We start from the raw sequence: 15754 nt of genomic DNA, 5'->3' as shown, positions 1-15754 counted from the left end.
GCCACCATACCTGGCTAATTTTTGTATTTTTAATAGAGATGGGGTTTCACCATGTTGGCCAGGCTAGTCTTGAACTCCTGACCTCAAGTGATCCGCCCACCTCAGCATCCCAAAGAGCTGGGATTACAGGCATGAGCCACTGCAGTGGCCTGTTTTTGTCTTTTAATCTGTGGATCCCCAGTGTGCTGCTCTAACTAGATGAAGAGCTGCTGGCTTACATCTGTTGGGCAGGCCCTTAGTCCTTGTGGGCTGGGCAGTGTGGTAGTGAAGGAGTCCTGAGCCCCAGATCAAGAGGTAGAGGACCTGACTACACCACTTCTTTGCAATTCAGCCATGAGACAGCTTCCTGGTCCATAAAACTGTGGTGGGGTGTAGTGGGGTTGGGGGTGGGTGGTAACAGCATACAAGCCTACATCTGGGCTGCTTTTGACAATTGGGAGATAATAGTGTGTAAAAGGTTGCTGGCATGGCAGTGTTGGCTGTTCAGGAAAAGTGACTGTTTTTTAAAAATCTCTTCTTTCTTGGATCTCCTTGTGCTTGGCAGTGTGCCTTTCCACTTAGATCCAGGCCTTGGTTGGTCAAGGGCAGTTTTTTCATCAGCAGAGTGACTGTAGCCCTAAGACCAAAGCCATTCAAATTCCTTCTTACATTCACACATTGGTCGTTGTTGAAACCTTGACATTTGAGCTTGGAGAGCTTTCTGGCCTAGGCTAGTGCAGTGACAACTGTAGGTCCCACTTTGGCCCTATATAACTAGAGTGATACCAATTGCAGCTTTCATTTGTTGAGCATCTGCCCTTCGCCAGACCTGTACTCAGAGTCCATGATGCTCACACCAACCTTGTCAAGTAGGTGGTGGACTCCCCATTTTATGCAAGAGGAAACTGTAGTCCAGAGAGTTTGAGAAACTTGACGCGGTCTCCCGTTTGGCGTTCTCTACAGGACCTCCTTCTCTTTTAGTTATAACTACTCTTTTAATTGCTTTTTTGGTTTTATTCCAATAGGTTTTTGGGGAAGAGGTAGTGTTTGATTATATGAGTAAGTTATCTAGTGGTGATTTCTGAGATTTTGGTGCACTGATCACCTGAGCAGTGTACACTATACTCAGTGTGTAGCCTTTTATCCCTCACTGTCCTCCCATCCTTTCCCCACCAAGTCCCCAAAGTCCACTCTTATGCATCATTCTTATGCCTTTGCACCCATAGCTTAGCTCCCAATTATGAGTGAGAACATAGGATGTTTGGTTTTTCATTCCTGAGTTACTTCACTTAGAATAATGGTCTCCAGTTCCATCCAGGTTGCTGTAAATGCCATTATTTCATTCTTTATTATGACGGAGTAGTCTTTCGTGGTATGTGTATAGCACAGTTTCTTTATCCACTTGTTGATTGATGGGCATTTGGGCTGGTTCCATATTTTTACAAATGGGAATTGTGCTGCTGTAAACATGCACGTGCAAGTATCTTTTTCATATAATGACTTATTTTCCTCTGGGTAGATACTGGGGTTGTGGGGTTGCTGGATAAGATGGTGGTCCTACTTTTAGTTCTTCAAGGAATCTCCACACTGTTTTCCATAGTGGTTGTACTAGTTTGCATTCCCATAATTGCTTTGACTTAGAAAATGATGGCTGTTTGTAAGCTCCTTGTGAGCAACTTTTTTTTTTTTTTTTTCATTTTTGAGTCAGGGTCTCATTCTGTTGCTTAGGCTAAAGTACAGCAGTGCAATCATAGCTCACTGCAGCCTTGAGCTTCTGGGTGCAAGCGATCCTCCTGCTTTGGCCTCCCGAGTATCTGAGACTGTAGGCATATGCCACCATGCCCAGCTAACTTTTTTATTTTTTGGTAGAGACAGGGTTTCACCATATTGCCCAGGCTGGTCTCAAACTCCTGGGCTGAAGTAAATTGCCTGCCTCTGCCTCCCAAAGTGTTGGGATTACAGGCATGGGCCATTGCACCTGGCCGTGAGCAATTTTTAATAGTTGTCTCTTGTCTCTTCTATATGGCCTCTGTTCTTGATTGGTACAACCCAGTTTTACCTAGATGAGGTCATTGCTCAGTGGGTCTGCTCATCCAGGCTCTGCAGAGGTCTACTTTGCTCTGGAAGTGTTTCCTGCTCCTTCTTTTCCCACCTCCAGTGGTGGAGTGCGTGCTGATTGGATAGAGTCCATGCTCTGGAAATAGGAACCAATTTTCTGTCCTCACTACTTCTTTTTATTTCTAACTGCTTCTGTTCGTCTTTTCTGGGCTGCATTCATTTTCCGTCTTCACTGCTGTAGTTTATTGCTCTTTGCTGACTCCTTTATTTTTATTTTCCAGACTTGCCTGAAATGCATCTTGATTCTGGCATCTTTAGATGTTTAAAGCCCTGCACTTTGTTACTAATGATTTCCCTCATTTTGCAGAATTCCATTTGGTTGCAGTTCTATTTGGCAAGACCCTGCTTTTCTTCTTTCTTAAATCATTACATTTTAATATTCTTTTCCTGCTCTTTTATAGAAATTTGTATTTCATTTTTTAGGTTGTAATAATGGAGCTTCAACGCCCTACAGTTTGACTTCTTATCATACTTACTTGTTTTCAGAATCATATGTTCATGGAGCAGAGGCACTTTTATGCTGTCCTTGCTTTTTCTAAAAGGCAAATCTGTCCATACCATTTTGGTACTCAGCACCCTTCATAGGCTCTTGAAGATCAGCTCTGAATGCCCCATCCCAGTGTTGGAGACCAGTGGTGTCCACCTCCCTTCGCCTGCCCGCTACGACACTAGATCAGCAGTTCTCCAGAACTGGTTTCAGGACCCCTTTACATAACTCTTAAAAACTAGTGAGATTCCCCTAAGAGCTTTTGTTTATATAGATTGTATCTAGCAATATTTACTGTGTTAGAAATTAAAATTAAAGAAATTTAAAAATATTTATAAACTTCTTTAAATAGAACAATAAACCCATTATATGATATATTATAACATAAAGTAACATTTTTAATGAAAAATAAATATTTCCAAAGCACAAACATTTAGTGAGAAGAGTGACATTGTTTTACTTTTTCCCAAATCTCTTTAATGTCTGTCTTAATGGAAGACAGCTGGAGTCTCATAAATGCTTTTGCATTCATTCTGTTGCAGTATGTTGTGTTGGTTGAACTATATGGAGAAAATCCAGCCTTATACAGACATGTAGTTAGAAAAGGGAGGAGTGTTTTAATAGCCCTTTCAGTTAATTGTGGATAGTCTTTGAAACTATATCAGAACTTGACCAGCTGTAAAGGTTTGTTGCAACATAGAATCTGAAACCAATCAATGAACTTTTCATAATGCTGTTACATTAAAGTCCGTTGTCCTATCACATCGGTTGAAAGGATCTTTTACACATCATTTTGTAACATCATGCATCATTAGTCATTTGGAAAATATCAAAATGTCACAATTAATACCACCATTTAGAAAAATATCAACATGTCACATTTCTTAATGTCATTGCCATTCTCATCTGAAAAGTCTTTAAGTATTGAGATGTTCTAAAGCTGAAAATACTGGATACAAGTTTTCCAAAGTTCTGTTTGTTTGTTTTGAGATAGAGTCTCTATCCCCCAGGCTGAAGTGCAGTGCCACAGTGCCACAATCTCAGCTCATTGCAACCTCCACTTCCCGGGTTCAAGTGATTCTCATGCCTCAGCCTCCTGAGTAACTGGGATTACTGACACCCACCATCACGCTTATCTTTGTATTTTTAGTAGAGATGGGGTTTCGCCATGTTGGCCAGGCTGGCCTTGAACTCCTGACCTCAGGTGATCTGCTCGCCTCGGCCTCCCAAAGTGCTGGGATTACATGCGTGAGCCACCACACCCAGCCCCGAAGTTTTAATTTTTGCTTGAAAGCCCAAAATTTGTCTTTAGCAACAAATACCGTCAGTTTTCCTTGAAATAACAGGCTCACTGTATTTATTTTTGACAAAGTGTCTATAAACTCAAATCTGAGTAATCATAGTTTTTCTCAGTCATTCTTTCAAGGAAAGATGGTGTTCTGTGAAAAACAGTGGCTAAGCTTGCAGCTGAGTCACACAAGTACTTTTTCTTCCCGAAGACAACCACCGCACTCTGGCCTGCAGTGGAAGTGCTGAATGAGTGTGCTTAACATTTTGTTACATGGGATATTAAAAAGATGTGTACTCAAGAATCAATATTTAATGAAATTAATAATTTTACTGCTTCATCAAGGACACGCTTAGCTAAAATTGACTTCAAAAATAGCTGTGTGTGGCCGGGCGTGGTGGCTCAAGCCTGTAATCCCAGCACTTTGGGAGGCCAAGGCGGGTGGATCACGAGGTCAGGAGAGCAAGACCATCCTGGCTAACATGGTGAATCCCCGTCTCTACTAAAAAAAAATACAAAAAATGAGCTAGACGTGGTGGCGGGAGCCTGTAGTCCAAGCTGAGGCAGGAGAATGGTGTGAACCTGGGAGGTGGAGGTTGCAGTGAGCCGAGATCGCCACTCTACTCCAGCCTGGGCGACAGAGCAAGATTCCGTCTCAAAAAAAAAAGCTGTGTGTGGGCAGTAGAGAATATAATGACCACTGATACAGTGAGATGCCGCTGCCTTGGTTTATGCTAAGCCACCAGTTGTTTTACCTGCTATTGCTTTTGCACCTGCTATTGCTGTAAGCGATTGCATTGCTTACAGCAATGTAAGTGTCAACACAGTTGAAGATAGTTTTGACCTGGCGGGACTCCCAGAAAGGGTCTTGGGCCACACTTCAAAAACCAATGGGTAAGACTAAACTGCCCATCATTCATCTGCATGCTCTAGATTCTCTTGCTTTCCATATCTTGGCTCCATGCCCCGTCTACCCGGAACATTCATCTTCACCACCACCTCTCCCTCCCCGTGTGTGTGTGTGCATATTCACACATATTTATACATCTACACATGTATAGGTGTGTATGTGTGTATAAATGCACACGTGTGTATATTCAGCATTTCTGGTTATAATCGTGTACAATGATTTCATCCAGTGGACTGTAGACTGTGGGCTGGGTTTCATATTTATCTTGGTGGGCAGGAGCACCAAGTACCATGTCTGGCACAGCTAATCACTTGTTAAATGTTAGCTATTTTCATCATCATCATCATCATCATCATCATCATCAACATCATCATCACTGCAAGGGCTTAATACATTTTTCTTTTTTAACAAATGAAGAGTTTAGGTTAGTATTTCCCATGGTTTCCTTAGAAAATTGGTTCTCTGTGATATCAGTAAGTGTTGATGAATGGGCGTCTGTGGTCAGCTAGATTTGGGAATGCTCAAATACATTTTTGATTGAAGGATTTTCAAGATCCTTTGTTGTATAAGGTGTATATTGTGAATCTTTAAGGGGAATGGGAGGCTATAGAATGTAGCATTTCCAAAGCTGAATAACTTGTGAAGCTTCTTTTTTTGGCATAACTCGTAAAATTAGGTTTCTTGGAATTTTCTTTGGGAAATAATCACATAGTCTGGCCTTTTCATTTTTACAGATGAGGAAACTGATGACCTATATTCATTCTTGCAATAATTTATACCTCAAATATGTAATGAGTACTTCTTAAAGTTAGACACTGCTAGGTTGGGTAATACAATAGCAAGTGAAAAAAAAAACAGTTGGGGAAAGTGTTAATTATACTTTTTATGTGGAGTAGATGATTAAGTGGGAGGTACAGACATTAATGAAGTAGTTACTGAAATTAGAACTGTTATGTGAATGGTGTGTAGGAAAGTAGACAGTGCTGAAGCATTTGTTTTTTGTTTTACTCATTTTCAAAGCTCTGCCAGGCCCATTTAGGTCTTCCTCTCAATGTTCTGCCACTGCTGGCGGCTCTGTGATCCAGACTGCTGAAGATCAGTAAAGATGTCCATTTGCCCAGCTGCATCATCTGAGAGTGTAGCATGTTGAAGACATGATCTGTTACAGCGTGAGACAACTTTCTCTTAGTGCCTCATGTTTAATAGGTACTTGTACATATTGATAGACTGCATGAAGAATGCATAAACATACTTAGAAAAACCTGGACTGAAAGACAAACCCAACACTGTGGTTTCCTCACCCACTGCCCTAACTCACTGTGCTGTACAGGGGGACTGAATAAAATCATTTCACATGCATTTCCTGCACCCCCCTGCTCTGACCTGGCCCCATTTTGGAGGGATCCAGTGACTCTTCCCTTCCCCACCATGCAAAACAGAAAAACACATCTTTCTGTTTTGATCCAGTACTGCCCACACATTGGGGAAAATGTTACTATACTATTTGTATGAATATATTTAATCAAAGGACATGATGTTGATACAGTAAAATTGGCCTGTGGTCTGGTGGCTGCCTGGGCAGATGATAGCAGGAGGGTTTTGCAACAGAATAGCCTTGTAGTCAGGACTTTTGTAAGAAGATTAGGTCAGTGTTTGATTTGATGTTTCATTCTGTGAAGTCACCTACAGAGAAATCAAACATTTACATGTTTATTAACTGGTGCTTTTGGTTTTGGCATGTGGCCACAGGCTTTGGGCTGGATGAGCTCTGGGAATGCATAAAAATCTCTCATTCCTTGTCTTGTGTGGGTTGATAAGGAGGAAAATATTTACCTTTTCAGGTTATCCTCTTCAAAGAAGCCTGAAACTTCTTCAGCCACATCATGTTCCTGCCAGAGTCTGAAAACCAACAGGCTTTCAAGAGACCAAGGGTTGAGTGGAGTCATTTAGGGAATGGCATGTATCCAGGTTGCTAAATTTTTTGGTGTTGCTCTGAGATTGAAATAGGGAAATTCCCATTGAGTTTTGGACGTCTTGATTTCTAATCTTCTTTGATTAAGTTGGAGTTGCAGAAATATCATGGATTCCTACTTTTAAAATAACTTTTTCTTTGTAAAAATAATTCAGACTAATTGTAGAAATTTGGGTAAATAGCAGAAGGCATAATGCTGAAAATTACCCATAATCCTTCTTCAGAGATAATCACTATAAACATTTTGTTTTATTTGCATGTATTTATATGCATAATTAAGATCATTGTGTATAAACTTTGATTTCTTCTTATTCCATTTAACATATGAATACTTTTTCTTGTGTTGAGAGCAACATGGACTTGTATTAGTTTCCTGTTGCTGCTGTAATACATTTCCACAAATGGAGTGGCTTAAAATAACAAATATATTCTCATAGTTTTCGAGGCCAGAAGTCTGAAATCAAGGTAGGGGCAGGACCGTGCTCCATGTGCACAGACTCTAGGGGAGAATCTGTTCCACTCCTTGCTCTCCCAGCCTCTGGTGCTGCCAGCATTCCTTGGCACGTGGTCTTGTCATTCGTATATTTGCCTCAGTTTTCACAGTGTGTGTCTGTGTGTTTGTGTGTGTGTAATCTACCTTTCTTATAAGGGCATGTGAATTTAGGTCCAATCCAGATAATCAAGAATACAGCTTTATCTCACAATTCTTGACTTAATCACGTCTACAAAGACCATTTTTCCACATAAGATAACATTTCCAGGTTTCAGGGTTGGGACCTGATATGGTTTGGTTGTGTCCCCACCCAAATCTCATCTTGAATTGTAGCTCCCATAATTCCCACGTGTTGTGGGAGGGAACTGTTGGGAGATAATTGAATCATGGGGGCAGTTTTCCCCATACTGTTCTTACGGTAATGAATTAAGTCTCACAAGATCTGATAGTTTTATAAGGGAAACCCCTTTCGCTTGGTTCTCATTATCTCTTGTCTGCCACCATGTAAGATGTGCCTTTTGCCTTTCACCATGGTTGGGGAGGCCTCACAATGGAACTGTGAGTCCATTAAACCTCTTTTTCTTTATAAATTACTCAGTCTTGGGTATGTCTTTATCAGCAGCGTGAAAATGGACTGATACAAGACCTGACCTCTCTGGGGCCATTATTCAGCCTTCTACAGGGTTCTGGACAATGGACGCTGGAGCTAGACTGTATGGGATCTGATCTTGAGCAAGTGCCTTAACTCTCAGTACCTCTTCTTTCTGATCTGTAAAATGGGAATAATAGTACCTACCTCCTTGAGCTGGTATACAAATTACAAAGATTAACATATACAGAACACCTAAAAAGCTCAGATTAGTGTCTGGCCTGTGTAAGGACTAGCTGTTATTATTGTAGTTGTTATTTTTATTAACAGTTCTTTGTTAGATGTCGTTTTTAATGGCTGCATAAGAGTTTTTAAATGAATCTACCATAATTTGTCTAATTATATCCTTTTGTTGGATAGGTTTCTTTTTCATTTTTTATCTCAGGTATGATGATGTCATGTAGCATTAAGTTTTGTTCCACTTTATTCCTTAGTGTAGAGTTCTGGAAATGGAATTACAATGTCAAAGGGTGTGTATAATTTTAAGCCACTTAGTGAGAATTTGTTAAATTGCTTTCCAGAAAATTGAATGATGAGAGTACCTGTTTTACCATGGCCATACCTGTTATCACATGTTACCATTTTCAATCCTCTGAGGTCTTTTGACATAGTCTGCCCTTTAAGCCTGAAATGTACAGCATAGGGACCCTACACTTTGTGTTTCATTCAGTGAGGAGTATTCTGACCTTGCAAGAAAACCTCTAACACAAAATGAAATCCTTGCTTTGTGAAGGCACCCAAGTGCCTTCTGCATTCTGTTATGAATCCTGGAAACTTGCTGGGTGTTTTTGAGGGTGGAGGGGGGGGCTGTTGGGGGAAAGGTTGTTTGTAGCAGGGTAATGCTAGGTTTACAGGGACTTCAGTAGCATAGTTTTCCTTCTGTTCTCAAATGTGGACATTTAAAACTGAGCATTTGATGGGATGAGGGAGGTACATTTGAACAGAAAATAGATTAATGTAATCACTTTACAACTAAGGCCATGTGAGGGAGAGGAGTATGGGGTGGGGAAGGGGTAGCTCCTGCATTGCCTGCCAGATTATCTGGGAGATCAGCCGTGGGAAAGGCTAAGGGAACAGTTTGCATCTGCACTTTGTCCCCCCGGGTCACTTGCTAGCCTGCTCTCCTTTCTTGGTGGTGCCCATTGCAGTCTGGTCCTGTGCAGCCCAGGCCTCTGGGCTATAGAGAGGCATAGCAGGGGTTCCGAGTGTGTGTGCTCAAGGGAACCTGCTACATTTGACGTCATCTGGTCTATTGCTGTTCAGGCTATTTAGAAACAGGGTGGCTGTGTTTCCCCAGTGGAAAGGTACAGTATACACCATGTGCAGCAGGTTACGCATGAATTCAGCAATATCCAAACCTGCTGTAGTTGGCTAAATGGTGGCGCCAAAGATGTGCTTAGATTAGAACACCCCTGGAACCTATAAATGTTACCTTAATTGGAAAAAGGGGCTTTGCAGATGTGACTAAGTAAGAATCTTGAGATGAGATCATCCTGGATTATTTGGTAGGCCCAAAGTGCCATCACAGATATTCTTATAAGAGAGAAGCAGAGGGAGATTTGACACAGAAGAGAAGGCAGTGTGCCAAGAGGAGAAGGCGTCTGTCAAGATGGAGGCAGAGGTCGGAATGATGTGGCCACAAGCCAGGGAATGCCAAGCCACCAGAAGCTGGAAGTGGCAACAAATGAGTTCTCGCCTACAGCTTCTAGAGGGAGCATGGCATTGCCTGTTCCTTCATTTCAGACTTCTGACATTCAGAACTAATACATTTCTTGTTTTAAGCCATCCAGTGATAATTATGGCAGCCTCAGGAAACTCATATACTAGTCTGTGCACTGTTCAAGACACTTCCGCTGTTTATGTGCTTGGCTCTGTAGCAATATCATATTGCTAGAAAAGCTTCTGAGCGCTTACTCCCAATTTCTGTATTTGTCTGGTCATAACCCAGCAGCAGAGTTGGCACTGGTTTGCAGAACTCCTGTTGAGTACCACTGATCTAGTCTCCATCATTTTATGAATGAATAAACTGAGGTCCAGTGAGAGGAAGTGCTGTAGGTCTGGGACGAGCAGCAGGTGCCTCTGCTCCTTGGAATATTTAGACAGGGCCAGATCTGGGGAGAGCAGATAGCAGAGTTGCCCTTCGGAGGCCGGCTGGTGTCCCTGTTGCTGTTCTGTACCCTGTTCGGTGAAATCTGATGCTCCAGTGAGCCCCTGGAGCAACAAGCTGCTCAGAAGGCCTAGAAACTAGGGCAAACTGGTAGAGCCTTTGCTGCAGCTACTGAGCCAACAGCAGCAGGCAAAGAACCCTGTCAAGGGTACAGGTCACGGCTTGCTGATGACTTAATTTCCAGCTGACTGCTTCATTCTTTATAGACCCTCTAACTCAGGTCATATTTTTCCTCTGGAGCCCAATTTTAACTTTCCGTATTTTCAGAATGGCAATTATCTCTTAGAGAATGGGGACTAGACTACAGGCTGCTTTGATAAAGTCCAAACTCCTTTACTTGGCATTCATGACTCCTGAATAACCAACTCCCTTCCCCTTTCCAGTTCTGCGTCCCATCCCTCCCTTTTACATACGTTAATCTCTGGACTTCACCAAAATCAGTGCTCCCTAGTAGAAGAGGCTACAAGACATTAGGTTCTTAAATCCCCACAGTAGGTAAGTTCGTGAGTGCCCAACTCAGGAACTAATGGAAAAATATGGCGAGGATAGAGGTTGGGCATACATCTGTGAAGCTCTTGGGGGGATAAAAAACACAACAACTGTTTACATTTACTGCAAGAGAATATAAAGGCAGTACAGCAGCCAGTACCAACCACTAACATGAACAAAGTCATCTGAGACCATCTGGCCCAGTGGAGCAACCGGATGCCTATAGCCACATACATAAGCCAGGCAAGACTAGAAGAAAAAGCCCAGCTGAATTCAACACTGATTGCTGACCCACCATACTTGAAATGAAATGTTTGTTTGAAAGGAAACAAAAATCACAGTAAACCAAGATTTATCTTTACGTATTTTAGTAATGATAGGCATTGTACCATTACTCAATTATGTCTTGCTTGTTATGGACACTTTTTGGAGTCTCCCACCTTGTTACTTTCAGTGGAACTCTTATTTATTTTGCTTTATGGGTAATACCCATACTAAAAGCTCCTTTCCCCCAGTATCTGGGCTTCCAACTTAATATTTAATGCCACTGAGGTTTTGAGTTAATTTGTTGGCTGTCCTTTGTGGCTCTCACACATCTCTTTCCCCTCTGATGTTATGGGACAGTAGTTCGGATGCCTGGGTCACTTTCTCATCATCTTTTATTTTTCCCAAGGCTTTGGTTTAAAAGCCTCCGTTCCTTCACCTTCCATGTTCGTTTCTTTTTCTAGTCCCAAACCTGTATCCTTCATTTTTAAATCAGTGATTTTTGATTGCAGGGAACAGCCATCGTCTCATGGAAGCTTAAGTTAGCAGCGAGTTTGTTGTAGAAATCCCAGGAATACAGGAAGCAAAGCTTGACTGCCTGCTGGGCACAGGAGTGGGAAGGCCCCTCTAACTCCACGCAGGGGCTGCGTGGTCCTGTCCATCGCGCACATGCACACATGTGCCAGTGTATCTGTCTGTCTGCCCTTCTGGAGCAGGGCAGTGACAAGTGTCTATCCCTAAGCCAGTTGGGAGAGGGGAACCCTGTGACTGCCCTCTCAGCATGGGCTGAGGGGGTCCCAAAAAAGGAGTCTGTGGAGGGATACCTCCCCAGCACCTATTATACCCTTTCTTCTAATTTCTCAACAGGAATAACTCAAGTCACCTGTACTGGAAATCAGTTTGCTGAAATTACTCAATCAACGATTCTTGAAGTTGAAGAAAAGGTAAACATTCTCTTATAAGGGAAACTCATTGTCTGGGGAGAGGTTACTGTCCCTGTCATTACTCTCATATGCCTAGTTTTGTGTGTAATATTTTACCCCTTCTCTCTGCCTGGCCAAGTTCCTCTTCATCCCTCAAGATCTTTATCAAATGCCACCTTTGTCCTTTGTGGAGGATCTCCTCCAGGCTGGGGGTGATTTCTCCTGCTGTTGAACCCCCACGACACTTTCTCCTTCCTGTGATGTTTGTGTTCTCGTTTGCCCTTCCCCTGATGGTCTCACCCTTCCTCTCTTGGCCAGTCGGGTAGAGGTCCGTGACACACCCCCCATCATAGTACTTACTTCCACACTTTATTCTCGTTGCCTGTTTTTGTGTTTTCCCCAGTAAGCTGCTCAAGGGTGCATCTGAATTGTGCCTGGGACATAGTCGGTACTCCATAAATGTTTCTCGAATGACTCATGAAGGAGCCTCTCCACAAGCGGCCTGCTCCTGTGTGGACCCACATTGTACCCCCACCATGCCTCCCTTACTGGGCCTGTACTAGAAATCATTCTTAAATACATTATGATCTTTGAGCATTCATCCGAAATTCCTGATCTTCTCCAGGTGTCCTTTGGCTATTGGTGAAATGAAGCTAATAGCAAAGCTTTTGTATCTGATTCTTTTTTTTCACATTTGATTTTGGGCCCATGTTAAGAGCAGGAATCCAGAAGTCGGGAGGGAGGTGACAGGCAGAGCTGGATGCCGGTGGTCACCGGAGCACGGCTCCCCAGCCCCCTTCTCCGCTTGTGGTGGGTGTGAGTGGGGGTTGCATGTGGGGGCCTTTAGGTCTCGCTGTGGTTGTGGCCCCTCCTATCTGCTGCACAGGTGGATCACCTTCTCCATCTGTGCCATGCTCTCGACTGCTTCACTCAGTGACTTTGTGTCTTAACCCACCTCCCTGCCCCCAACCTTTGTCCTTTAAATGAACAAGTCAGCAGGTTCCTTTTCTCAAACTGTTTACTGTAACTGCTAAAGATCCCAGAAAAGTTTCTTATTAATTTTATGAGTTTATGCATCATAGCCAGAGGGACAAAGCATAGATTGTGGGTGTTCCCAGAGATACAAATTTCCAGAGATTGTTTTGCATGTTCATTTGCACATTGTTGTCTGGGTTTGACATGTGTATTGGGCTTCAGTGTGAGGCTTTTAATATGTATATCCTGTTATCAATTAAGAAATTATCAAAGTGGTTGAATCCTGTGAGACTTCGCAAGTGTGTGCAAATCTAGTATACTTGACTTTTCAACCTCTTCTTTCAATGTAACTTTTATACAAAATAAATAATCAATTGACAGTTCTCAAAAAAAAGAAAATCAGTTTAGTTGGTCACCATCATCTTGGAAGACTTGACTCAGCCCTTTCTGCCTAACAGTAACCAGCAATTGTCTCTCACATTTGTAGAGTGCTTTCTCTTTTGCAAGGTGCTTTGACACACATCGGCAGATTTTCTTCTCCCACCAGTCCTGGGAAGCAGGCAGAGGCAAGTGGTAACTTCTCATATTCAAAGTTGGGAAATAAGCTCAGAAGTTCAATGTCTTGCATAACATCATGAACTGATGTGAATGGGGTTCAGTTTTCCCCCCATCTGATCTTGGTCCCCCACTTTGGAAGCCATGGCAAACTAACAGTGTCACGGAACTGTCTCTTCCCTCTTCCCTACCATCAGTGTTCCTTTGAGGGAGGGGAGTCTTGACCTTCTGTTGAGAGTCTGACCCTGGTGCTCCCTCCACCCTCAGCCAGGCAGCTTTCTTGAAAAAGCAGATATGTTCCTCCTGAGACCTTCCAGTCAGTCTTGAAAGTTTTGTTTTTGTTAAGGCTAATTTAAATACAAGAAATTTAATTAGCTTACATGAATGCTGCATTGTCTTACTCTGGGTAAACTGGAAGACACTAACGGGTTTGATCAGCTTAATTCAGCTGTATCTGATGATGTTCTTTCACTTCCTTCTCTTTTAAATCATTGCAAATGGTTTCTATCAGTCAAGGCAGCAGAGCACAGTGCTCTATTGCCATGTGGAATTGTTTAGTTAACTGTGATTTTTAAAAAATCGCTCAACTTTTAATGAAAGAGTGGATTGTCAAGTGACATTTTGATTTGTCCTTTGATGGGGAAATGGGAAAATAGAACCATCATAATAAAAAACCAGCTTCTATTCTAGAAGGGGGGCTATTAACTTAAAAGCAGGATGTGATTTCAGTGAATTGTTGTTTTCCTAAAACAGGCCACCATCTCTGGTCTTTTTATGTTGAGAGACCTTCCTCTGATACTCTCTTAGATTAACATTTTCCTATGGGAAATTCTAACCTGGAATCCCCCAAACAGGTTGGTACTCCCCATAGTGTAAGCGTTGGGGCCCAAGACCAGATACCAGCACCCTTTTACTGGGAATCTGAAACATCAGTATCGAGATATCTGCAAGCCTATTGTGATGCTTGTAACGAAGGAAACATCAGGCTTCACATTTTACTTCCAGTTGTGGCATGATGCAAGCAACATTTTACTGTTAAGGTTATTGTTTTCTTAACCCCAAAGCTGGATCTGCATTAGTGAAGATCCTCATAGAGGCTACCCGCGTGTGTCCTGGCTGAGTAGGGGTCCCAGGTGCTCCTCAGTGGTTGTGGCCACCTTGAATTGGCACAGTGGCAGGACCTCCGACACCATGAGAGGATGGACAGGGGTCGCCTCTGAGGCTGGCCCCAGGACTCCTCTGTGTTCTGTAGCATTCTTACACCCTTTATGGCAGTTAGCAAACTTAGTATCTCATGGGCACCTCAAGCTGACTGTGTCCAGATTTTAACTCTTGGTCTGCTTCTACCATAGTCCCTTTCTAGGCCTCCTCCCTTCCCCCATCTTATTAAGGTGCATAGTTGTTAACTCACTTTGTCAAGCCAGAAACTGGGACTTCATCTGTTAATACTCATCTTTTTCCTCCTCCAAATCACCAAATCCTAGTGATGCCTCTCCTAAAGTAGATCTTGAGTTCATCCATGGCCTTCCCATATCCACCCCCAAGTCCAAGCCAACATCATCCTTTGCCAGGTGACTGCCAAGGCCTTTTAACTGGCTGCCCTGCCTGCTTCCCCTTTTCTTCTATTCCTCTCATCACTTTGGACCCAGAGCAATCTTTAAAAATTCTTGTCAAATCATTTCATTCCCTTGCTTGAAACCTGTTGGTGACCTCATCCTGCACTTGATGAAACATAAGCCCAGTGCAGCCCATGGAGTGGACTGCACTGTCTGGGCCCCAGGCCTGGCTACTGAGGCACAGCATTGTTGGCACCATGTTGTTGTAGCTTGTGAGACATTCTCCCCTTCACTCTTGATTTCCTTGGAAGATTGCAGTGACTTCAGTTTTCCAAATGCAATAAAATAACTCAGGCTCTCAAAGGTGTACTTAGAATGAATATTGTGTTCTGGGAAATGGAACAAGGAGTGATTTGTTCCTCCAAACACCAGAATAACAACTCCTAGAACACAGAGGTGGACCACTATTTCATTTGGAACCTTAATAAGTTAATAGCCAATAAGTAATCAACTGAAACTGCAATACTCCTTGCTACTCCCCAAGCAACCTCCCCACCCCCGACCCACATATTTTGACGTAAAAATATGCAACAGCATTTTAGCTCAGGAAATCTTGAATGAAACTTGGTTCTGGGTTGGTATAAGAAAAGACTGGCATTCCATTATACAAGGGAAAAAGAAAGCTAAATATTAGCATACAGCTTTCCTTTTTAAATATGTTTCTGCTATCTTGAAGCCAATTTGTTTTCCTTAGGCTTGAGCTTTACTCCTGTGTGTGTGTGTGTGCGTGTGCTGCCGTACACACATCTGAAAAGCACGTACCTGAATTTCATCTTAGGCATGATACTCTCCATTCTCAGGCCTTCCCCAAGGTAATTAATGGTAATACTGAAACTCCAGCTGGATGTTTGGTACACTGTGGCCTGATG

The 15754-nt window shown here is 42.6% G+C and overlaps 1 protein-coding gene across 12 annotated transcripts in view; it reads left to right on the top strand.

Annotated features, from left to right (window-relative positions):
* SMCO4 (single-pass membrane protein with coiled-coil domains 4) overlaps window positions 1–15754 on the top strand; it is a 146894-nt gene that overhangs the window by 114261 nt on the left and 16879 nt on the right. For all 12 annotated transcript variants that reach the window (XR_010127618.1, XR_010127619.1, XR_010127617.1 and 9 more), the window contains one exon: window positions 11684–11760. Coding sequence is in view for 1 of the 12 variants with exons in the window: in XM_054439308.2 (XP_054295283.1) it covers window positions 11684–11760 (77 nt within the window). In the remaining 11 variants the exon portion in view is untranslated. The remainder of the gene's footprint in view (window positions 1–11683; window positions 11761–15754) is intronic.

Source organism: Pongo pygmaeus, chromosome 9 (genome assembly GCF_028885625.2).
Source record: "Pongo pygmaeus isolate AG05252 chromosome 9, NHGRI_mPonPyg2-v2.0_pri, whole genome shotgun sequence".
Classification (NCBI taxonomy): Eukaryota; Metazoa; Chordata; class Mammalia; order Primates; family Hominidae; genus Pongo; species Pongo pygmaeus.
This window is presented reverse-complemented; position numbering and strand designations above follow the sequence as displayed.